The sequence below is a fragment of the Pygocentrus nattereri genome, chromosome 28, assembly GCF_015220715.1.
Source record: "Pygocentrus nattereri isolate fPygNat1 chromosome 28, fPygNat1.pri, whole genome shotgun sequence".
NCBI lineage: Eukaryota > Metazoa > Chordata > Actinopteri > Characiformes > Serrasalmidae > Pygocentrus > Pygocentrus nattereri.
Window position 1 is genome coordinate 25140955 of NC_051238.1, and position 25495 is coordinate 25166449.

The 25495-nt window shown below is 39.9% G+C and overlaps 1 protein-coding gene across 2 annotated transcripts in view; it reads right to left on the reverse strand.

The window, feature by feature from the left end:
- dock8 (dedicator of cytokinesis 8) overlaps positions 1-25495 on the reverse strand; it is a 95124-nt gene that overhangs the window by 15489 nt on the left and 54140 nt on the right. For both annotated transcript variants that reach the window (XM_017714766.2, XM_017714767.2), the window contains 22 exons: positions 25325-25395; positions 24372-24516; positions 23072-23173; positions 22726-22821; positions 22348-22582; positions 21262-21426; positions 20363-20529; positions 19288-19383; positions 17547-17642; positions 17088-17237; positions 15737-15850; positions 15232-15387; positions 12649-12785; positions 10501-10664; positions 10243-10394; positions 9378-9560; positions 8134-8260; positions 7718-7805; positions 6709-6805; positions 6382-6516; positions 5890-6042; positions 878-1036 (listed from right to left, as the gene is read on the reverse strand). In XM_017714766.2, coding sequence (XP_017570255.1) covers positions 878-1036; positions 5890-6042; positions 6382-6516; positions 6709-6805; positions 7718-7805; positions 8134-8260; positions 9378-9560; positions 10243-10394; positions 10501-10664; positions 12649-12785; positions 15232-15387; positions 15737-15850; positions 17088-17237; positions 17547-17642; positions 19288-19383; positions 20363-20529; positions 21262-21426; positions 22348-22582; positions 22726-22821; positions 23072-23173; positions 24372-24516; positions 25325-25395 — 2988 coding nt within the window. The remainder of the gene's footprint in view (positions 1-877; positions 1037-5889; positions 6043-6381; positions 6517-6708; positions 6806-7717; positions 7806-8133; positions 8261-9377; positions 9561-10242; positions 10395-10500; positions 10665-12648; positions 12786-15231; positions 15388-15736; positions 15851-17087; positions 17238-17546; positions 17643-19287; positions 19384-20362; positions 20530-21261; positions 21427-22347; positions 22583-22725; positions 22822-23071; positions 23174-24371; positions 24517-25324; positions 25396-25495) is intronic.

The window sequence follows — 25495 nt, forward strand, 5'->3', positions numbered from 1 at the left end:
AACATGGAACAGAATAGGAGATAATAAGCCACGAGACACAAAGTGGACTGCTTAAAACCCCCTTTAACGTTAATAAAATCACTGGGACACACACATTGCTTTTAATAGACGAATAAATTCAATGATATTAGAAAATATCCTAATTTTCAAGAAATGATATATTATTTAGGGCTGGCCCAAACAGCAACTTATAAGACTGTAATATTCTGTACATCCAAATGAGAACTCAAATCGCTCCCTTTTGTCTGATTTCTGTATTCAACTAAAGAATTTACTAATTTTAAAAATTTTACATGCATTAAAATGAACTTTTTTTTTTTTTTTGCTGATGAAATGTGTTGTAGTTTAATTAAGGTCGGCCTCATTATTATTAGAAATAATCATAGTAAACAATTCTTCTGTCAAGCAATGTAGTTCATTATCAGCAGGTCTTGGCTGCCAAGCAACACAACCATCCAACGTTTCTTCATAGCACAATGGTTTCTGATAATGTGGAGCACTGGTTCAGAATTCAGCTGTGAGCACTGTGAACAATGAACATTGCTCAGTCCATCAGAATGCAGAACTGGAAGTGTTCACCGTATAAATTCAAACTGATTGAGAAATTGCTGTGAAGTCTGTTTACTAGATTTAATGCATTCCAAATATTGAAAATGATTCATTCGGTGGCTGTAAAACAACACCACACGGTGAGAACATTCTGAGGTATTTCTGACATGGTATGGCATTTTATCAAAACAGGTCAGACCATAATTTCACTGGCTGCATTCTTGCTAGGATATCGATTGACTCAGCCGTCTAGACGGTGAGGATTTCATTTGATTTGAGGCTTATGAATAGCATTAAATGTTGTATTGCTTTAGCTGTAGGGAATTACCTGTGAAGGGAGCTGTGTGGACTGCATCTCTGTGTCTTCTTCTGCATAGGCTAGAATGGTCCGGAAAGATCTCCGCAGGTACTCCTCACGCACATCTGAGGACTTGCCCACCAGAGATGCCAACGACATAGTCACCTGCATCTTCACTCTTGAGAAATTCTGCCCAAAGAGCAAAACAAAATGCAGCTGGTACAGTGAATAAAGTCTTACTAGTGTATATGTACTATGATATTCTGTGACACTGAACACTACCTAAAGTTAAAACAGGTCAAATTCAGCATGTGGAGTTTTATAACTGTACTTATATCTGTACTTCTGTGACAGTGTAACACAAAGCTGTGTCGCTGCTACAATTAAATCATGGAACCACAATTCTGTTGTTCTAACTGCATCATAAACATGATAATTTGGGATTTTTTTGGCACTGGTGCCAGCAAGCAAAACATCCAAATTTAAAAAAAAAATCTTTAAAATCTAACAAATACTAAATTTAGCAGCTGAAAGACAAAAGAAATCTTTGTGTTTCAGTAAAAAAGGCTGCCTTGAATGAGATAAAGAGTTAAAGCTAACACTAGACTTAACTAGTGTAGTGGCTGAGGCACTAGTGGCACTAGGCACTAGAGAAGTTTCTTCTTCAGATAAGATGCAAAAATGTTTCTTGAAATAATATTTAGAACAATTAAATATCTTTTTAATGTTTTTGGTTGCATCTACCGCCAGCTAGGCTAGTTAACCCACTTACAGCTGCGCTTCTTTGTCAATAGTCATGTTTTAGCAATGCGTCCTTAGAAATGCACTCAAATTCTGGCGCTTGCATTTTATTGTAGCAACTCACTTAATCTTAAATATCAGCAAAACTTTACAGCAATGTTAATAGTTAAATGTTCAGTGTGTTGTTGTATACTATATATAGTGATTCATAATATATTAAGATTAAGATTAAGAGACCCTTATTAGTCCCACAACGGGGAAATTCCACCTCTGCATTTAACCCGTCCGTGAAGTGAAACACCACATACACACTAGTGAGCACATACACACTAGGGGGCAGTGAGCACACTTGCCCGGAGCGGTGGGCAGCCCAATCCGCAGCGCCCAGATGGGGGTTAGGAGTCTTGCTCAAGGACACCTCAGTCATTTGCTGTCGGCTCTGGGGATCAAACCGGTGACCTTCCGGTCACGAGGCTGGATCCCTAACCTCCACCCACTATTGCCAGCAAGCTCATATATATGATAAATGTCTCACAAATAGGGATGAGCAGTGTTACTTGAATACTCAGTGAACTATGCATGTATTTAAATGATAAAATCACTATTTAAAAAAAAAAAAAAATATATATATATATATATATATATATATATATATATATATATATATATATATATATATATATCAGTTTCGGCTGAGGTAGTGCAGCATGATCCTCAGTAAATCCTGGTGTACTGATAGCCCTATCACAGCATGATCCACAGTTTTCCATGGTGAACAGACCATAGCTGGCCTCAAGTCTAATTAAACACACTTGGAAAACACCCTCTATCTCAGGCACAGCCTCTCTCTGTAGGTCCTTATCTGGGTTAGCCTCGGGGGTTGTTCGATGTCATTTTGCCTTTTTGCAGGTGATAGGGCTGAGAATGAAACATGGCACAGTGCCAAGCGCATTTGGCCATGCTGTCACAGCCTCAGCTCATTGATTCTGGGGCAGACCCAGCCAAAGGCTGCAAATGCGCCATCCGTCTTGCTTAGCATCAGGAAACTGCAAAATGATCCCCCCATTAACTCGGACATAATTGCCAATGGATCATTTCAATGGCACCATTATGTTAAATTGACCGTATGTGTGGGGCATCTTGAGACACCGTCGTCTCTCATGTTGAGGCCGGTTTCGGTGTGAAGAATGGCGCAGCATCAATATCGGAGAGGTGATTTATCCGATGTTTGTCTTATAACCCGATTCTATGGTGTTAGTATGCTGTCTAGGGTGGGACAATAGAGCTGGGAGGACATAAAAAAAAACTGCATGGAGGAGGAAAAAAACAAGCCAGTCCTCTCAGAAGGGAAATCGACATGACTCATTCAAAGGTTATACTAATGACAATGGAGACGACTGCCAGAGCAAACCAAACAATCGGGCAAACAGAGAGCGGGAGAAATCCACCCTTTCCCCATTAAAGATGAATGAGAAAGCAAACAACATGGCCATCTGGTGGGCTGGGCTGATGTGTGTGTGTGTGTGTGTGTGTGTGTGTGTGTGTGTGTTTGGGTGGAGAGGGGGGCAAACAAAGTGAATAGAGGAAATAGTCCATCCAGCAGTACACTCTAGAGAGACCAAACTCAGACATACAGACCCTCTCCCAAACATGACGTCATTAGTGGAATACGTGAGGCGTGTATGCAAATGCAGGCCATGTTTGTGTGACAGCTTTTTTGAAGCTCCAATTAGAAGCCACTGCATCCAGCAGGCTGGTTTTGCAGCAAAGGAGGTTTTCAAAGTGTTATTTCTCAGTGTTGCTGAGTAGCAGTGGAGCAGAAAGTTGTGGATATTACAATTGCAAATGATTATAATGATAAGCTTTTGTCATGCACTGTGACAGCCAAGCAACTGCTCGGTTGCTTTCCTTTTGTCTGGTTGTGGTATTGCTTGTTGCAGCCGAGCTGCATCTGATAGAGTTCTGTAAATAATCCTAGACATTGGCTGTACTGCTTCTAATGATACTATATTTGCGGAAACTCCAACGTCGTTCCATCTTGAGTAACCTCTGTTAGTAAACTTGGGGATAAGTGCTTGGCAGGCTGTGACGCTGTTTTGGAAATTCCTGACAGGGGATTTACGTGTGCCGGTGGGTGTGTTTGCGATTAGCTGAGCTATGCTATAGTTATAGTCATATCTCATGATGAGGTCAAGTGTATTACAAGTATATGTGCATGTGAGTGTCTTGTGCTTGCTGAGATCTCATGATTAGGTGGAGTGTAGTGCAGGTGTGTGTATATCTTATGTTGGCTTAGCTCTAGTCAAATCATGTGGTGAAGTAGACTGTGGTGCAGGTGTGTGTGTGTTTGCCAGCTTAAGCCCTCTCTTTCTTTAAAGTTTAACCCTTAGAACCCTACAGGGCTGCCAGCTACCCTACTGCGCACGTCCTATTATACTGATTTCCAAAAGTTGATCGTTTGTCGAGACAGATTTGACAGATTTGGTGAAATGCGTTCGATTCTTGTGACTTCAGCGGAAAAGAAGAACACTCAATGATTTGTCCACAGCTCATGGCTGACTTTCAAAGGCGAAACTCGGCGACATAAGCTCATTAAAATCACATATATATTTATTGGTTTTCAGTTTGTTCAGCACTTTCTTGCACAAGCTAATGAAATCTTGCATTTTGCTTCATCAGTCTCGTTACTTTGGCTCCAAATGGGAACGACAAAGCAGTGTATCCTCATTTTCAAACTGCCTAATCCCGCAGCACACTGCAGAGGGAAGAACAAAGCTTCTAGTGTCCCCTGTAGGTCTCTATAAAAGTGCCTATGAAGACTATCCCTATACGTTTAACAGGGTTGCCTGGATAAAGCATGTGTAGCCTCCGGTTTTTTTCAGAGCTTCAGAAGACCTGTCGACACGTACACCTGTCTTTCCAGAGGTTTTAAGAGATGATTTATATCTCTGTGTAGACACTCAACTAGGTCTTCAGTAAGGTCACGCAGACTTGTTGATGTGGTTTAGGTCACAATATGACTCACTGTGAACTCTAACAATGAACAAAACTGTGGCCAGTCACTTTAGACAAAGGGGTCTGTATTCACAAACCAGCTCAGGACTAAGAATGCTTATAGAACCAGTATTTGTACAATGACTGCAATGAATATGGAGGACTGAACCAAGATCAGTCCTGCTTTATGAATACCCACCCCGGTGTCTGAAATGACTGTAGGGGTGAAATTGTTTTCATTTCTACAGCTCACAGTCGGTCACACTGTATCCTAAACCACACTTACACGTCTGCATGACTTTACTGAAGACCAATCACATTTCGATTTGCAATTGCTGAGAATAAATGTCTTTCTAAGTCATCTGTAAGTCCTGAATATGTCACTGACTGCATCTATGAGTGGTAACCTGACCAATATGTTTCAGTCAGATGTTAGAAATAGAAAACAACAGTGAGTCTGTGCCAAGGAGTCACTGCTAAAACTGCTACAGGGTGATTTTAATAGCTCCAAATGTCTGTATTTATTTTAAAATAGTCAAAACATATTAAAGTGAATCACCGTTAACCTAGAGCTAACACATTATTGCAATTCCATAGGGGCACTAGCAGAAATGAGCTTTACTGTAGCGGACATTTACGGCCCGAATCAAAGGCCTAACTCTAATAGTCACGGTTCTGACCACTGATTTTTGGCACCCACGTTGTTTTACCTGCAGTTAACAAATGGCTAGAAGCTGATTATTTAGGACTTTTGTGGGCGACACCAAAAGGTCATAAGACTTAAGCTTTTTTTTTCACTTTATTTCTACAGTCACATCAAATGCAGTCACTTCGTAAGCATACCATTACCTGTCAATGCTTAAAGCAGAATCATTTTGTTCTATGTTAACAAAAAATGTATTTATACGATTTCCATTCCTGCAATTATGGTCATTTCTATTAGAGCCCTTATGGGATTTGCAGTATTATGTTAGTGCCAAGCTACCAGACGTACTACAGCTGCTGTAAACTGACATTTAGAACTTGTAACACAGACATTTGAGGTTTATAACTGCTTGCAATAGCCATTTAGGTAAGAGGTACTTTACTTTGCATATTGCTGATGTACAGACCCTTTAACAAACATTTGAACTTGTCATGTTCTGTTCATGTTGCAGTTGATAAGTATAGTGTGATTGTTCTATTAGCCTAATAAGGTGATGGTACACACCAACACGTAAACATTAAGGTGCAACTAGTTTTTAGCTTCCCATTCAATATTATGACCTGCCGTCACTGAGTGTAGCGCAATGTGTGTGGTGTCTTACGCTGGCTGAGCTATAGCTGTATCTCATGATGAGGTAGAGTGTAGCGCAGGCTTGGCTCCGGTTGCTGTCCACACAGCTGTTGCAGTAGTGAAGCACTTTTTGGCAGAGATCAGCACACTGCTCAGCCTCCTCCTCAAACAACACGTCCCCAAACTACAACACATCACAGTTAACACTACAAACCAGACCAATGACATACAAGAAGTTCAAACTATCCAACTGCTTCTGTCTTTTTTAACTCATAACAATATATGAAAATCTTCATTTCTGTATGAAAACAAATCCTGGTCAGTGAGGTCTTCACATTGCATTACACTGGTTTTTAGCAGATATCATCAGTTACATCGCTTACATGTTACAATGCAGACAAACATGAATATTAAGAGAAAAATGAGAATAGCATGGGCTGCTATGGCAGTTGTCTAATGGAACAACTTTAAATACACAGAAATGTTTTCAAGAAGAAAACAATTGAAAACTGTTGCTCTGTACCTTCACAATGAGCGCCCGGATGGTGCTGAAGCAGTGAGATAAATAAGTGGTGCTCTGGTTACACGTTAAGGAGTGCAGGAGAACTCTCAGAACTCCTCCAATAGCGTTATCCTTACAGTCAGCAAGTGGCACAGCCTGGGAACACACACACACACAAAAACACACACAAAAACACACAAAAACACACAAACACACACACTTTCGATTACTACCTTCTTTTATTTCATTCTTTTAGTTATTCAGTTGAACTTTCTAAAATCATAAGTACATGCCAAATGTCCCAAATGGCAAGGCAGAATTCAAAAGAACCTTTGTCTCCTGGATTACCTGCACAATGATCTCCAGCAGGTCCAGCACTATGAGGTTGGCCTCTGTGGCCAAATTCCCACTGATTATGGCTTCCTGGTCCAACTCAGCCTTGGATCTAAAATGAATAACAAAGAAAAATGTAAAACTTTTATTTCTATTTGTCAACTTTTACATTACTATTTTCACAAACGCATGGTGGTCTGAGTTTATACGACGCAGTGCGCTGGCTGCTAAATATAACTCCTAATCACTGCGCTGCGCTTTCCGAGACCACCTTCTGATTGCCACTACACGTCAACGTAGTAACATGTAACGCTACATGTCACTACTGTACAGAGTGAGCCTCTAGCAGTGTTGAGTGTTACAATGGCATTTAAATATCGCCGGTAGCTCAATTTATTTTAGTCATTTAAAGCGTAAGCCTGCTCAATGCTGACTTGTGGGTATTCATTTTCATTCATCATTTTGCCCTAAATTTAGTCATGACCAATTCCCACCCACTACCTATGTCTCCCCCTTTCATAGGTTCCTACCAAGGAGGGAGGCCTGCACGTGCTTCTTCCAAGACACATGAAGGCAGCTATAGTAATTTTTTCAAATGCGGTCTTATCCGCCAGAAACGTCATGAAGGAGGAGACGTCACTGGTTAAAATATAAAAGGCAAAGCTCATGATGCTCAGCATGGCATCTGTTCTGGTTATGCTGCTTGGAGAGCGCCTCCATCATTGTGGAGATCTAGCCAGAACAACTCGAATAACACATTTTTAGCAGTATTTGCGCCTAAATGTTCAAACTATTTGTAAAGGTTTTGTCAGATTTTAGCAGTGTTGCAGAAAAGGAGGAAACTCGCTCTCGCTTTTTATATTATTTTTCTTTTGACTTTAATTTTGATATGTTTTTATCTTTTTTATCACAAAAACACTACATAAATAGCTTTGGGTTGGCTTAGTGTACAATCCAGGAGCTGGATGGAATGAAACAGATCCTCATGAAAATACTGAAATGATCTCATGTTGTCTGCCCTCACTTGTCCTGCCTGTCGTTGGTCTGGCGCCACTGTGTGAGGTCTTTCCTCCAGCGCAGATTTTCTCTCTGGCCCACAGTACGGTCATTACCTACGAAGAGAGAGAGAGAGAGAGAGAGAGAGAGAGAGAGAGAGAGAGAGAGAGAGAGAGAGAGAGAGACAGAGAGAGAGAGAGAACCGACACCAGCATTCAGAAAACAACTCAATACGAGGAAGTCAACACTCCATCAAATGGAAATAGGTCTGACTTCTTGTAGACAATACAACACTCCCACACACGACGTCCTGCAAAGCAATTATTTTTATAGCTCATTCAGTGTCCACGCGCCTCTACATTATTCATTGTCTTTGCCTGAAAGCTGAGCGCAGAGTGATTTTTCTGTCTGAAGTGTTTGAGGTGCTGGAAGATGATCACTCACCTCCCACCCTCTTCATCATCTCTCCTCTGGCCCCCATGCCTCCCAACAGCGCCTCCTCCAGACGAGCTTTAGCCTGCTGTGACTTCTGCAGGGCCTGTGTGCTCACCTTATCAGAGCTCTGTTTCCCCTACACACACACACACACACACACACACACACGGAGAACGGAAAACACAGCAGACACACGCCCATTAATGCATACACACACATCCACAAAACAGGAAAAAACAATCGCATGCATTCACGCACCACACACATACAAGGTCCACCACGAGTTGACTACCCTCACGCACAGTGGAGCAGACACGCCATGCGGTTAGTAAACAACCAGAAATGTACATTTCTGCTGTCACAACCATTCAATTTGATTAAATCCTCAAGAAATAATTCAGTATCATGAAATCATGAAATCTCAAATTTCACCACAATTAGATTATATTATTTTGAAATGATTCAGAATTACTTTTAAAAAAATCAGTTTATATACAAATTGGGCTGCAGAAACCGTTTACAAAAAAAAAAAAAAATTAAGCTTTTTTTAAATATTTCTTTTTATTTACAGTACTGTGCAACACTACTCTTCATTTATTTAATTTCCAGTAAAACTGGAAGTACAAGCCAAGTACAAGCCCTGGTCATTTTCAGTGTCAGCAAAAAAAGAGGAAAACATATTTAAAAGAAAATAAATATATTTTTTTCAGTATTTATTTCAGCTTCCATTCTTTACAGGAAACTTGCTTCTAGTTTTTCAGAGAAATCTGCAGGAATATTTCTCTGCATCTTTCGAGATTCTATTATTCTACATTTCTACATTCAGTCTTAGAAGCTGGTTGCATTCTCTGGTCAGTCTATTGCTCTGAGATTGGTCTATTTTCTTTTCTCGGTAACGTCTTCTTGACAGCTACACATCCTTTCAGACTCATAGTGTTAAGTTGTCTTCTCACAGGGGAAGGATGGACAGAAAAGCTGTGGATTGTTTCAGATCTGAAGTAAGAGTGGAGCTTGATTTTCTCCCTTCTCTCAAAGAGGAAAGCTTTAAGTGCCATTTATCTGATGGGGAAAGTTTTGTGGGTCTACCAGGTATTTATTAGGAGTTGTTATCTATATTTTAACGTTTTCCCTTCCTATTGCAGGTGGATTATTATATCTAATATCTAATATTCTAATATTCACCTGGAAAAGGGGGGTTATCAGTGTTAATGTTATGTCAGGGCTTCTTTGGAGAAGACACTGTGTGCTCTTACTCTGTACTCGAAGCAGGAGATGCAGATGGTGAGGAGCTCGAGGAGGCGGCTGAGCTGAGAGGACGGCATGTCAACCACCCAGCGCTGGACCAGGCTCTGATCAGCGTTCTTCATGATCCACAAGAAACACACCAGCAGATTGCGGCTCGTCTCTGCTGTCAGCGTGTTGCCGATTTTACCAGACTGTGGGATAAAGACACAGGTGCTGTTTCTGAACATCAAAACCATTAAGAGGAACAGTTTACCATACAATCCAAGGAAACCAAAGTCTTCCATATGTATTTCTGACCCTTCAAATGACACCCATTTGTCTTAATGTTGCATGTATTATGCTTTTAATGTTACAAACCATCAAGCAACTTTATAAGGAGGCAGCTGAGAGGAAGAAGTTCTTGAAGAAGTTCCACATACAATGAGATTTTTGTAGGTTGCTGAAAACTTCTTGACGTGGGATAATTTTCCAAAATTATTCTTTTCATTTCACATTTTTTGTTTGTTATTCACACGCATTAAATTCACTGTTTACGTCTGAATGCAAAAGCGTGAACACCTCAGGTCAAATGACATGTTTAGGATAAAATGTGCCATAACTTTTGAACAGGACACATTCGGGTCATTACAGGTCAGCACATAACCAGTATCATTAAAATGTTCAGAAAACCTTCTCTGTGTAACTTATTTTCACTTAGAAAATCAACAAAACACGTCATTTGACCAGTCGCGCCCAAACATTTAGATCAAAATGTCTGTAATACTGTAAAGAGTACAAATGCAGACACGTGTGCCCAAGCCTTGAACTGGTGCTGTGAATGACACAGCAGGAAGGAAAGGGCATTTCTTGTACAGCGAGGTGAAACTTCCTCACCACAGAAGCCATAGACACCAGTGCATTTCTCGCCAAGGTGTTGAAGGGGTTTCCTGCGATCGCCATGGCAACAGACTGATTAATGGGAGTGACGTTTTCAAACTCGTCTTCTGGGCCGTTGGTCTTGCCTTTGCTACCCCGTGACTCTGAAACTGCAGAAGCAGGAATGCACACATACAGAGACCATGTGAGTAAAACATGACATGAGGAAGTTCTCACTGAAGTCAGTGGTGCTGTGAAAGAAAGCGAATCGAGCACCTGTGAAGTCGAGGTAGTTGATGGAGTCGATGATGATGCCCACCAGGGGGAGGTAGAGGGCAGCAATCTTAGTCCTGACCTCTGGCCTTGTGCAGCGAGCATCCAGATCATGAGCGCACAGCAAGCTGTATGTGGCATTAATGGCTTTGCGCTGCACCTTACCCCTTCACACACACACACACACACACACACACACACACACACACACACACACACACACACACACCAAATTAGCAAAAACATTCTGACTCTTGATTCACAATTGAAAGCAGACTATCAATAAAATGAACAGACAGCAAATGGAATTTAATCAATGTAACAAAATACAACTAATACTAATATATTATATAATAACATAGTATTAATATAAACATAATAATACAATATTAACCCTTTAATCCCTAAGGAAACACTAATGGGTCCAGAATAGCTCACTCTCATACTTACATACCTTACATGTTAGTTTTATGTTAGTTACTCAGTAATTCACAGAATATACTCTATGCTAATAATAATAATAATAATAATAATAACAACAACAACAACTGTAGGCCTAGAGTTAAGTGCTTTTACATTAAAAGGTTTTAATGATATCTCACTGTCGGACATGTCCTTGTCCACACTGGCCATAGTAAAATATATCAGCATGTGGAGTTTTCTGTGTTCTCACTGTATAAATGAAGCACAACGCTGCCATGACTGTTGAACGCACTGCACGTTCACAATACATTCTAAGACGTGTGAGTACATTGAGAGTGCAGTTCAGGTCACTAAGGGCGTAGTACTGACTTCCTTCATCGGTGTAGCAATAAGAGAAGTATCTGAAATGTATACAGTCCTGTGCAAATGTTTAAGAACCTGAGAATTGCATTTATTATTTAAAAGCTGTATCTGGGCAGTAAGCATTTATACGCCCTGAAAAACTATAAAACTGAAATAAAAATAAACAATATTAATACAATAAGCAGTGACTGTATGTATGTCAAGGTGTTCACTGAACCATTTTCAAACCCCTCCATGAGGAAGCCTATTATTTTCATCATCCGTAGTCATCATCCAGTGTCTGGTTGCAATCCTTTATTAGTTATTCAGGTGTAATGGAATTTGATAATTCCATGTGATGGCTGGGGGCATGCAGGTGAAGGAAGTCTGGATCCAAACTCTGTTCTTCTAACTAGCTCACAAGATATCAACTACATTTTAAAACCACTTTTTACCGCATTTATTTATTTACATTGATTCCTATGACATATGGTGACCTTAGAAGCAAAAACACACTTACTGCCAGGGTAACTGTACTTAAATAAGCTGCTCAGGTGCCGTGGACTTTTGCACAGTAATCTATGTACAGCCTTGAGCAAAAGTTTGGGCGCTCTTGGTCACATGACGTTTTGTTGATTTTCTAAGTGACACATCCTCTACAGAGAACATACTTCTGCACGTTTTAATGCACAATTTCGGTTTATTTGCTAAATTGAACATATTCGAACAACAAGAACATAAAATGAGGTAGGTATGAAGGTCATGGTGTTTAATTATTTAATTATTTAATTTTTGGTTGGTTAGTGTAGTGGTTAACACCTCTGCCTTCTATACTGTAGACTGGGGTTCAAGCCCCACCTGGGCAAACACCCTACACTGTACCAATAAGGGTCCTTGGGCAAGACTCCTAACACCACCTTCGCCTACCTGTGTAAAATAATCAAATTCTAAGTCGCTCTGGATAAGAGCGTCAGCCAAATGCCATAAATGAAAATTAAATTTTTTATTCCAAAATATTACATTCAGCAAGCAAATACAAAAATGTGCACTAACATTTGCCGACAAATGCCATCCTAAAGTGTGTTCTCTGTCGAAGATGTGCAAAACATGTCATTTGACTGGGGGTGGTAATACGTTTGCATAAGCCTGTATAAATATATGGTTTTCCAATTCATATGTGTTCTTGCTCAAAATGGTTGTTCACGAGACAATCGAAGTAAAATCTACGAATTTTTGGCTTTGCGAGATCACGTTCTTTATATTATATAATATATAATATAATATTATAATATTAATTACATGACGAATATTAAATAATATTAATTACATGTCAATCCAGTCATTTTAGCTCACATGTTTCCTCTGTGTTAAGTGTTTTGCACTGACCCCTCTGACTCCATGTCCAGTGCTGCACTGAGTTCGGTCAGTAGCAGACCAGTCAGATAGTGCTGCTGCTTAAACTCCTGAGACAGATCAAACATGGCCACAATCTTCTGATCCTGCAAACTACACGAGCTTGAGGTCTGCAAGCAAACACACACATACACATGGTAATGCCACTTTGTGAAATACGGCGGGTAACAGGAAGAGCATGACTTTCACAAGCTTTTGATGTTAATGACCAGAGAGAGTAGCACTCTGGAAGACGTCCTTTGCAAAGGAGAGAGGAAAAAAAAAAAAAAAAAAAGAGGCAGCGATTATGAGAAGACCATCCTTAAATGAATCCATGACCCTTTCCCTCACATCAGAAAATATTATAAAGCTTTTAACTTTTTTTTTCTGAGCTCATGGCAAGGACAAAAGCAACAAGACACTGGAGCTCAGAGAACTTCATTCGCTGCTTTTACTGGATTTGATTTGCTTTCATCCTTGCCATCCTGCCTCGCCAAAAATGAAGGTAATGATATTTTGCGCAGTGAGAGTGGCTTGGACTCATTTCAAGATGTCTCTCTCTCTCCCAATTGCATTTTCCACATTTTTAACAAGTTCCAGTTAAAACGAACATTTTTCATTTTAGCTTTAAAATTGCTTCTAAAATAAGATCTGCGCTAATGGAAAAGGAGTCAATGGCGCTTCTCTTGGAGGCAGCCGCGCTACACTTTTAGCGCTTTTAATTACTTATTAGACGTTCTGTTCTAACCATTATTCACTCATTCATTGTTTCATTGTTCAACATTAACCTCATGTGTGCATACTGCATGAAACACACACCTACCGCTGTCTTTCTCAATCTATCTATACTTTGTACACTGTATGTCTTTAAGCAAGGGCTTAAACTCAGGGGTGGGGACACTTTAAATGTCATTGAAACACAGAAAATGAACAGTTTGATAAATGCATAAAATGTATACTGCGCTGTATTCGCAGCACCAGTTCCAGAATAATACAGACACAGGACGTTTATGTTATATGGCAAATATGCAGTTGCCATTAAAATAGCACTACATAATTACACTGTATATTAAACATTTTCTCGTGGTACCTTTTTAACAAACACCTACCTGAGCACTAGGGGCAGATTTACTAAAAGAGGCACAATTCACTGACACTTTGTGCCGGTGGGGGTGGCCAGTTTAGCGGGTTATCTACTAAGATGTTCCATGGAAATGAACACAGGTGGACCAGTGCATTTGGAAACCGTGCGAAATTGTAAAATCCCTGTTTAATTTCTCTGCGTGCACACAGCTCATTTGGGAATTGTATGATTTTAAGCATAACCTCTTACCTACGTGCAGCACGTCAAACAACGGCTACGCCATTTCTGATACGTGCACACACAAACCACAGCAGGAATAACGAAAGATGGAGTAGAGTTAAGTGTAGAGGTGCTGCGGAGTGAAAGCATTTCAATATGTGCTTTTACAACTGTTTGGAAAAGACACTGCCAGGTCATTATTTAGGTAAAACCTGCTCTTTGGCCCCTCCCAGTCCTGTCCACGTGCGTTTTTGCTTTGGTTTAGTCCAGCCCCTTGTTTTCTAACTCCGCCCCTGATTGTTTTCACCTGTCCCTCGTCTTCCAGGTGTGTGTTTGCCCTTTGTCTTTGTCCTTGTCCCATTTGAATCTTTGTCAGCTGCGCTGGATGTTTTTGTTCTGTTCAGTTCTAGTTTGTCGGTCATGTCTGTCCCTGAATCTCTCCGTGGCTATATGAACCTGGAACGTTACGACCCTGATTCTGGATTTGCCCTCAATAAAAGTCGCTTACCTCCGCACATGCGTCCGCTACCTCGCTCCCCGTTACACTCTTGGATAGTGTTGGAAATAAACCCATTTTAGGAAACAGGAGTTTAGAACATTGGTTTTCAAAAAGTATTTGGAAATAAATAAATGTGTTTCCTCTCTGAGCACAACGGCAGCAATGTTAGAGCACAACATCTGAAAAGCTTTTCTCAGGCGTTAAATAACACACGTTCAATATTTACGGTATGTCTTCGTAAAGTGGAGCAAGGACCTCATTACAATGATCTCCTCTTAGAATTTTGTGCTTTGAGAAGGGAAGTGCACTTGCCGTGAGAGAGCAGCGGCGACCTCTTCAGTGCTTTTATAGGCTGTGCTTCTTCAGTAATTCCACTGCTTAATGTCAAAATGGAGTTTGCGACGGTGCAAAACGCGAGTAAATCTGCCCCTAGGTGTGGTCATTCTTCAAGACCATGTAGGCAGTCCTTCACTGAGCAATGAAAACCAGATTTTCTGGAGTCTAGAGTAAAGATACGTAGCCTATACATTTGTTTCAGTGGAGATCAGCTACAGATGGCTTGAAGAATTTTCATTCTTTTTCAATGCAGCCCAAAAAGATCATTTCCATTCCAGCATATACAATTAAATACAGATGTAGACTGTATTGGACTATTTCTGTAAACATCTGCTGATCCATATGATTCCATATACCTGGGAAATGCTGCTGAGTGTTCTTCTGATTTGTAAGAGCAGTGCCTAGGAATAGGTCTTGTTTGTGGGTGAAACTTGCTGACCTGTGAGGTGATGGAGGGGCAGGGGGAGGCAGGGGCAGAAGCTGGGCTACTGAAGTACAAGCTGAGGTTCAGATAGTGCTCATGACTGCAGAGAACCCGCAGGAACTCCAGCCTCATGCTGATCAGAGTGGACATGGACACACTCTTTGCTGACATCTGGAAATCATACAGCAAGAAGCACAGTTACAGGTACAACAGCAATGCTGCCTGAATTTACTGAGGTTAATGACAGAATGCATGTTTATAATGCGTTCACAATGTACTAAAGTGCCACTTTATTTGGCTACTGCACTACTGACTATTTACAGACGCTCAAAGTGTTAACAGACTGTCTAGCAAAGTGATTAACAAAATCATTTAGAGCTTAGGGTTTAGATTAGAACCAGGGTTAGGTTTAGGCTTTGAGCTGATGTTACTGTTAGGGCTACAGTTCTTCAGGGTTAGGCAAAGTTAAGGTGATCTTAATAGATAATTAAAAAAATAAAATATTGTCAAAGCCACTTACCTGGTTACAGTAGTTCCTCACCAGGTTGAAGACAAAGCCTCTGTCCATGAGGGACATCAGGTCATAAATGAAGAAAGCCAGACTAATGTTCACCTTTTCTGCCTGATCCAGCTCCTGCCAGACAAATGACAATAAAAGCACTATTATTAGTCTTACATTGCTGCGTGGACTGCTATTTTACCTTCGCCTGTTAGGGATAAACAGTGACATCGGAATCATATCAGTATTGACAGATATTTGCTTGAAGAAAGAGTTTGGCGAAAAATCTAATTTACCTAATTTTCTACAGATCAGCCAAGAATTTGGAGTCCAAATTTCTCTCCTTTAGTTTGGAACTGGAGCAACAAGGCTAACACCCCTAACAAACACCAGAGCTCAGTAGTCACCCAGTTTCTGTAAACATACATCCTCCAAACTTCTCTTAACCCACTCAAACCATATCCAGCACTTTACAACCAGGGTCGTCATGCAAGCCAAAATTCTGGGTGGGGCACAATTAGAGCAGGGAGCATGGGGATCCGGACCTTCGCCCGGAAAAAAGAGAAAATATGTGTTCAAAGACTTTGAGGGGATTATTTTAAAATTTCATTAAATCAAACTTTGTATCTCCCACTTTAAATATCTGGTGAGGCATGTGCTTGAATGGTAATGACACTCCTGTTCATTACAATATAAGTAATGACTTACTGTGAGCTATTAGATTTTTTTGCTGAACTCTTCCTTCCAAAAAAAAAAAAAAAAATATATATATATATATATATATATATTAGCATTGAACGGATATTTCAAACTGATAATGTGTTTATTGAACTCCAGTAGAGCAGAAGGCTCTTTAGGTGCTGCTGGTTTAGTAACCCTACAGAAAAAATGGATACATCTCTCTGTAATGATAATCCAGACAGATGAACTTACAATGTCTACACTATAAATCTTTATGTACCAGCATCTCTAAGCAGCCCACAATTCCCATATCGATGCATCCGTATACACTATAAATGACCTGACGTCTTCTTGTAACACTGTTCCTTAAAATGGGCCTCATCTCCATTTATTTAGTTTTTTTATTGTTTTTTTCTTACTTGTGTCAAACAGGATTTCACAATACTTAACACTAATATTTCACACTAAAATACTGTATTCTTCATTTTATTATGAAATCAACTCATCTTAAGATATTGTCTGCAATAACGACACAAATGACTGTATTATGACACATGACAGTTAAAAAGCTGTAAACACTTTAATAAAAATATTGAAGTTTTTGTTTTAGTAATTCAAGTTTGGTGTTTTAAATAATAATTCCTGTTAAGGATTCGAGGTTTACAGCACCAACAACAGTTTAAAATCCTACCTTCTGTTGTTTCACCAGTATAGTGCCAATCTCAGCTGTTACCACATTAACGATAGTAGTAATGTCGTCCTTGAAGCGGTCAGAAAAGCGATTCTTGCGAGGCACTGAAAGTTTCTCCATCTGAGTGACATGCTGAGCCATGCTTTTTACCTGGATTACACACAAACACACTTTATAAACTCAAGCTGAAAAGGTGATCATTAGCCATTAAATTAAATTAAATTAAAAATAACAATATTAACTACAGACATCTCAACGTTCAACCAAAACCAAAGAAATAGCAGGTTCCATTACGAGAAATCCACTGTGATTTCTCTCAACATTTAAAGAAAAAAAAAGAGACTCTCCAGGTGATTCATGTGTCTCTTTTCATAATTGCTCTGTCTTGATTGCTCTCATGAAGCTACATTAACCTGATCATTAAATCCCTCAATTCAATCAACCCCGCTGTGCTCTCACCAGGAGTTCAAAGAAGAACCAGCAGTATTTATAGACATTCTCTCTGCAGACGCTCGTGCTGACCACCATCTGAAGAGCCAGCTCTTCATGAAATTGCTGCAACAGATCCACACACAGATTCACATTATAACCTGCTATATACACTGGCTGTGAAACACATTGTCTTCTTTTGAATTTATTATGAATTTTTTACAGTGTAATGCTCTTTTGCACTACTTTACAATACGACTGCCTTTGTAATAGGTTTATAAATGGTTACTAATCAGGTCATTTACACCTTAAAAATCATTAATAAGCTGTTAAACGTAATTTACAAGGGCATCAGTAACCTGTTGTTTCTAATGAATATGAATATTTGATTAAGCTGACAGATGTAACACAGACTGATGTAGAAGACAATCTAGGAAAGTAACCAGAAAAGTCTGAGCTTTAGCACCATAAATGAATGTGGGCTTACTATTTGACAAGCAATAGGTCACCTCTGTTCTGTGTAAGAACTTCTTATTAATGATTTTAAGGTGTTTATGACCTAATTAATAACCAGCAATAAATAAACTGTAAACCATTCATAAACCGTTCATAAGGGTAGCCTTATTATAAAGTGGTACCCGTTGATTTTCACTGTTACTTTTGTATTAACCCTATGGAGCTGAGCATTTTGGACCATAAACTCGTTTAAATTTGTTGTTAGAGGAGTTACGACATATGCATGTGCACACTGGCCAGAGGGAATGCTGCGTTTTCTATGACTGTATAAAAGATGCACAACACTTATCTTATCGTTTGACACAGTGAGATTTCTCAGAGCAGTGCACAAGCCCATTCAGAGAGCAAGTCGGACTGCCAAGTGCTCATCATTGGTTTCTTTAAAGCAGGTGGAAGGAGGAAAAACACTAAAATATGTGCGCGCACTGCTGTGAGTTGCCTGGTAAGGCCTAAAAATTATTTAAAAGTCACCTTTTGAGGTTTTTTTATACCATGTTGTGCGTCTTTGCGTAATAATGTCCATTGCTCAAGCTCGAAAAGAAGGTCTGGCTGAATGTTTTGGTCTCAAAATATGCAAAATTATTCTGATGAACACTGAGCTCTTATCCCAAACTTACTTAGTGTAGCTTTAATCGGTGTAATAATAAAAACGCTACGTGTCTCAGACGCACATTATCCTATTCATGCATGTTCTTGTTCAAAAAGGTAGTTTCTGACACAAACTGAATAATCTATGAATTTCAGGCATTCAAGTTGTTTACAAACCAAATTAACAGCAGCATTGAGAAATCATGTGATTAAGAAAGGACAGAAGTCTCAGTGGCAGGTGTAGCCATGTCAGTGTCTGCCTTAAAAGGGTTCAATTGGAAAAATACATGCAAAGGATCTGTTAGCAGAAAGCAGGCATTTACTAATACTTGGGGATTTTTGCAACACTTGGCATAATTATCACTAAAGTGCCTGCCTAATTATAAAGAGCAGCCTTTGATTAATAACGATTCGACAGTTTTATTGTCCAAACTATTGTTAAAAGCACATACTGAGTATATTTTGCTCTAAATGTCGCACAAATACATGACAGCTTTGAACACTGATGAGCACTGACTTTACAAAGAATAATGGCAAGATCTACAGTTGCAGACTGACCAAGAAAACATGGTCAATGGTCAAATACATTTTGGAAAAGCCAAGTGTCCCCGAACCTGTAATAAGCACCACAAGTGGCCAGACAAAAACATGAGAAATCACCGGTTACCTTTCTGTTTGAGGGCCGTGTGCTACCAGTGGAACTCTGAGAGTGGTTGGTAACGTCGAGAATAGTGGACATCCTGCTACCAGGATGATTCAAGCCCTGAGGTGGGTTGAAACATGGAAAAGGCGAATTAGAATGGATCATGGATCATCCTACCAATTCTAACCATTCTACGTTCTACTGGCTCAAAGTCAGAGTTGAAAACACATTTCAGACTTTTAACTGATTTCAGACTGTAGATTAAAACACTTTGAGTGACCCTGTTCTTCTGTTATGAGCCTATCCCTTAATTTTAGTAAAATAAACGAGTAATTCCACTTTGTTACAAATCAATTACAACCGTACTGAAACGTTTCCAAAAACCGTTTCAGCAGAGACTGTTTCAGTAGACAGTTCTAGCTCATTTTCAGCATAACTCAACAAAGCTGACCAGTGCATGATTAGCAAAGCTGGCTTAAAAACACAGCTTTAAGCTCATTTACACTGGCCTCTGCTGATCTTGTGCCGGTCTAGCTGGCCACTCAGTAAGGGCATGCTGGTTGGCCAGCAAACCAGCATCCATAATACAACATATGCCAGTTTTGCTAGTGACCCGCCATGCCTCTGTTCTGTTTTTGCTTTTCAGCAAGGAACTCAGCTTTCAACAATTGTATACACATACAGTCATATTATTTGTCATTAAATCACAGAAAATCCATGTTTCAGTAGTGACAATTTTTAAGGTTAGACTCTGATTATCAGACACTGGAGCACATTTACTTCAAAACAATGGGAGCTAACTAATTCAACAGAATGGCCCATGTATCATCATGGTCATAACAAAACCTCCTTTTCTTTGAAACGGTAACATTTAGGAGAAGAACAAAAATCCTCTTACCCTTCAATTCGTGTTAATCTAGCAAGATTATTTTCCAAATCATTTTGGATCATTTTTTCACTCATGATATTTGTGATGTCATGCTCAAAGTAAAGAGTAGCTGCTGCTTTCAAGTATGGAAAATAAAGAGGCTTGTTTATGGCGGGGATAATAAACAGTGTGGGAGCGCGTAACTGTGTATTTGTAAGAGTATGTTAATACCTTTCCAACCATTATGTTCTTAACCTCAGCGTCCTCTGCGCTGTGTGGAGCAGGTATGTCAGGATTGCTGCTGGAGCGGATGCGGGATTGCAGCAGCATGGTGCCCACGGCTGTGGCTGTGGCTCGGCCCATAGTGCTGTACCTGCTTTCTTGATGCGGCCCTGTGCCTAACGGCACAACAAAACACAGTCTGAGCACAACAGCACAGCTTCCCAGAAAACCCATTGCTAAAAGCAATAGGTTTGGTGAAAAATCATAGTTAAGAATAGGACAAATGTGTGGACCAAATTCAGACATCAAGCTGGCTATAGGTATGTTGGAGAGCCGCTTGTTGATAGACATGTTCCTTTTCTCTCTTTGTTGTCACTGGGTGTCTGAGCTGCTGGGCAGAGTGTGCAAGTAAAAATACTTTAGCAAACGACTGGTTAAACTCCTACCTTCCCTGGCTATTAACAGTTATTACCATGGTTACTGCGATCACTCTCATTTGAATGAAAGTTCACCTTGGTAATCCATACTTTTTCACAGATTCAATATTGGACCACTGCCAGAAAATTAAAGCTTAAAGACAACAAATAAATAAATAAATGAATAAAAATAAAAACGCTTGCTGCATTACGGTTGTTTACACTGCCACAGCGAATAACCATGCATTCTGAGATGTCTGCACAGTCCTGATCAGGCAGAGAAGTACACCTTTCTAGCTTTGATCTCCATCTGAATTATGGTTTAGGATTTAATAATTAGTTCACGATCATCAAGTTATTAAATAAAGAGCATGCTTGACTTTGCTTTCTGACCATAAATCTGCTCTAATTGAGTACACAAATAAACAAGGATTGCGCCTTGATGCCTGAGTGTTGCATCAGTACTAATCCAAGGTGATGTCATGGTCGCACCTGTGCTGAAGACTTCAAGGGGAGTGTCTGGCAACCGGAACACAAAGTAGAGGTAGGTTGCTAGGAGACAGTTCCTGCCCTGGTGGTCCTTGGCCAGCTCCTGACTGTTGTGAAGGCTGTTGACGACGGACACTACGGACTCGAAGGCTATTTGGGCCAAGTTTGCTAAAAAATAAACACGCCACAAGACATGACACAAGACAGTAAACGGCAATAAACTGATACTTGAATGGAATAATCCGTTGATCACAGGACGGAAAGTGTCCCAAATCACTAGTATGACCACCCTAAGGGTTTAAGTAATATAACTGAAGATGGTGTTTCCCAGAGGAATAGCTGACAAATATCCCACTGGAGATGCAGAAGCGCCAAGTCCCTAAAGATGAAGCCAGGAGTGTGGCAGATAACACATAATATCACTGTCAGAACAGCTTTGTCTGTTCATTTTTGGTGTATTTTGTTCTTTTTTCACACTGAAAGCTAAAAATGTTGTTTTTTCCCTCTTGTAAAGTCACGTTTTGAAGAAGGTTTTGTTCAGACATCAATTATATGCAGGTCTGTTTTGCTCTCTCTTAGCTCCAGGCGCATGCAGGGTAATTATATCTTAAGGGCCCACATCATGCCTCAGTTTTTGAATAAATAGTTTGGTGCAGTATGCGAAATTTGTCAAAACATACTGGTCACGGTCCAGTCTATACAGTCCATGTATGGAAACTAAACTGTAAAAACAGTAAAATAAGGTAATATCTATTTATTCCCACCCATTCAACCCAAGGTTTTTCAGCCTAGACTGCTTTTAAATGAGGTATAAAACAGGGCAACCAGTCACAACAGAGGTCATTTACATACATCAGTCTTTAAGGCACAGTAACAAAATAGCTTTATTAATTCTAAGGAATAAAGACAGACTGAAGATTGATGATATAAAACTTTTGTTTTTGCTACATAAATCCACACAAACATCCACACAAGTGGATCTCAGGGGGAAAAGAAAACACATGAAAATGTAGGACACAAATTACATGTACACCAGATATAATATATACATTAAGTCTCATTATTTACTATAAAATCAAAACTGCTTACCTGTCTGGCCAGCGATAACCATGGGCTGCATGATGAGGCGGAAGAGCTTGTCCAGGACAAGGTGGAGGAAGAGAACAAGTGGTTCGAGCGCCGAAGAGGACAGAGATATAATGCTGAGCTTCAGCTCATGCTCCAGCTTATTCTCTGTCAGCTTCTCATCCCGAACACGGATAGGGAAGGTGGGCTTTCCTTCCAGAGCATGGCACAGAGTGAAGAATCGCTCCAGATGAGTGTCCTGCCACAAAGCACAATGGTGTATGTAAATACAGAACAGGCTTTTCACTTTTTTTCTGTAAATATTTCATATTTCTATGAGAGGACGTATGTGTATGTGTGTGTGTGTGTGTGTGTGTGTGTGTGTGTGTGTGTTTTACAGACCTGTATATGAACTGAAGACACAGCTTGAACCTCCAAACTGAACAGACCCTTATGACTGTCCATCCACTTGACTGGGGGCACCTGGGTGGGCATTTTCTGCATAAAGAATCAGAGGTCAAACAAACGTTTGTCTATGTCCAAATATATAAGGGCCTGACTGTATGAGCAGTGAGAGCAATTCTTTGTGACTGTGAGTGAATAAATATAAATGTAAAAATAAACTGTCGTGTGTAACTGTATTGTAAACTACTGTTGAACAGGATATTTCGTTCAGGTGCATTACAGCAATGAAACAACTGAGCTTATCCAACGGATCTCATGCCAGTAGAGATTTGGCATACTCTACCTCAGGAGAATGCATTGAATAGTTCACGGGAAGACGCTCCAGAGCGATGGGCAGACAGTACTGTCCCATCTGCAGCCTTTCATTGCTCAGGATGGGTAACCACTGCAGGCGAAACACATCAAAGCACTCAGTTACAAGCAGCCAATTACTCTGGCATTTGAATAAAGTGTTAAGCAAATAAATGTTTGTACACTCACTGGCCACTTTATTAGGTACCTATTAGGTAAATATCTAATCAGCCAATCACACGGCCGCAACTCACTGCATTCAGGCATGTAGAGGTGGTCAAGACAACTTGCTGAAGTGCAGGCCGAGCATCAGAACGGGGAAGAAAGGGGATTTAAGGGGCTTTGAACGTGGCGTGGTTGTTGGTGCCAGACGGGCTGGTCTGAGTATTTCAGAAACTGCTGATCTGCTGGGATTTTCACACACAACCATCTCTAGGGTTTACAGAGAACGGTCCGAAAAGAGGAAATATCCAGTGAGCGGTCAGTTGTGTGGACGAAAATGCCTTGTTGATGTGAGAGGTCAGAGGAGAATGGGCAGACTGGTTCCAGATGATAGAAAGGCAGCAGGAACTCAAATAACCAACCAGAATCTCTGAGGAACGTTTCCAACACCTTGTTGAAAGTGTGGCCCGTAGAATTAAGACAGTTCTGAAGACAAAAGGGGGTCCAACCCTTTGCCTAATAAAGTGGCCAGTGAGTGTATATGTGCTAGTCATATGCACCACAAAGCTGTATTTACTAGATTAAAGTTCTTTTCATTAATTTATTTTGTAAAATTTTCCCCCTACAATTAACCAAGGCATAGCGGTGTCCGAAGTCTGCTTCTTTTGCCCTGGAGCTACAACGGTAATGAAGCTAACATGTAACAGAAGCTTCAGTGAGCGTCTTTATTTGGCATTCTGTAAATCACACTGTACTTTATTTAAATGGACAAAGGTATGTCATATAGCTAAAACAGCAACCATCCTGAAGCCTGAATTTGGTCCATTGTTTTGTTATACAGAAACCACATAAGCAAGTCTAATTGAGTTTGCGTAATAACCTAATTTAAGGTACGCGTTTGATGATTAAGACATATGTAAATACATTAAGCATGACATAAAGTGGTGCACATAAGCTTTCATTATAACAAAGAAGCAAAATTTGGATACCAAACAAGTCTTCACTGATATGGTGAGGAAATTCCCACTATTGAATTCAGCCTAAGACTAATTCCTTTTTTCCCCAAGTGCATTCGCAGTAAAGGGAGTGGATGCTGTAAACTAAGGTCACAGTGCTGCCGAGAGACTCACTGAGTATCCGATGAGGGTCTCCACACTGCCGCTCTGGTTCTGCTTCTGCTGGCAGCTGATGTGGAAGAAGGAGAAGAGCAGGTGGTGCCTCTCAGTCAGTCTCGCTGGCAGCCGGATCTTCACCTCCTCATAGAAATCTGGAGACCTGCATGCCAGACATACGTGAGTCATAATGATAATAGAAATAAAAATAAACTATATTTATACTGCACTTTGTCTGCTGTTCACAAAATAAAATCGAAAATGTTACAGCAACTTGAGAGACTGAGAGATTTTTAATAAAGTAAAAAAATAAAAGGTAACAAATTAAAAAAAAAAAAAACATTTTAAAAGAATAAGTCATATAATTAACCAAAATGACTAATGTCCTGTGTTGGATCCTAACGTGTAATAAACACAACACCTCCAATTCCACGAAGGGACGTGACGTGCTCTGTTCTAGAGAAACTTGCCCAGTCCAAATTGCTCACAGTGGAGGTGATGGGAACCAGACTTCTCCCTCCCAGAGAGTTATTATGTTAAAGCTTTTGGCATTAAACATATTTTAAAAAATACAGGCATTTATGATACATGCAATGTGCTGAGAAGCAAAATAGCCTTTATTTTACTATTATCAACATTACAGATAAAACCTCAGAAGACACAAGCAGGTTTTCTAGTTATTTTGGACAGTAAATAAAATGGCTATATTTGGGTTGCAGACATCATGACCCCTGGTTCCCATCACCACCACTGTAAAGAAAACGCTGGTTTGGTTTACAGTAAACCATTTCATATCATAACTTTTAATAGGTTTTCTTACAGCTCGACAACTGAATCATGCAGAAAAATATAAAAATAATTTAAAATTGGGAAAAATTATCCTTTAAAAAAAGGAGACATTTTTTGAAGAATTTCAAAATCCCAGCTAAATCAAAAAGTGAAGCTTAGATCAGAAGTAAAGATGGTCTTACCTGTTGTGGTACGTGACTGGGGTGCAGATTTCTGATACGAACTCTGGACCACTTGCTTTCCCAAATATGACCTTTATAGAGAGACAATCACAAATTAAGCTGAACTGTTTTTTTTTTTTTTAAATGCTCTCACTTTATATAATCTTATATAGTATGGTCCAGATGACCATG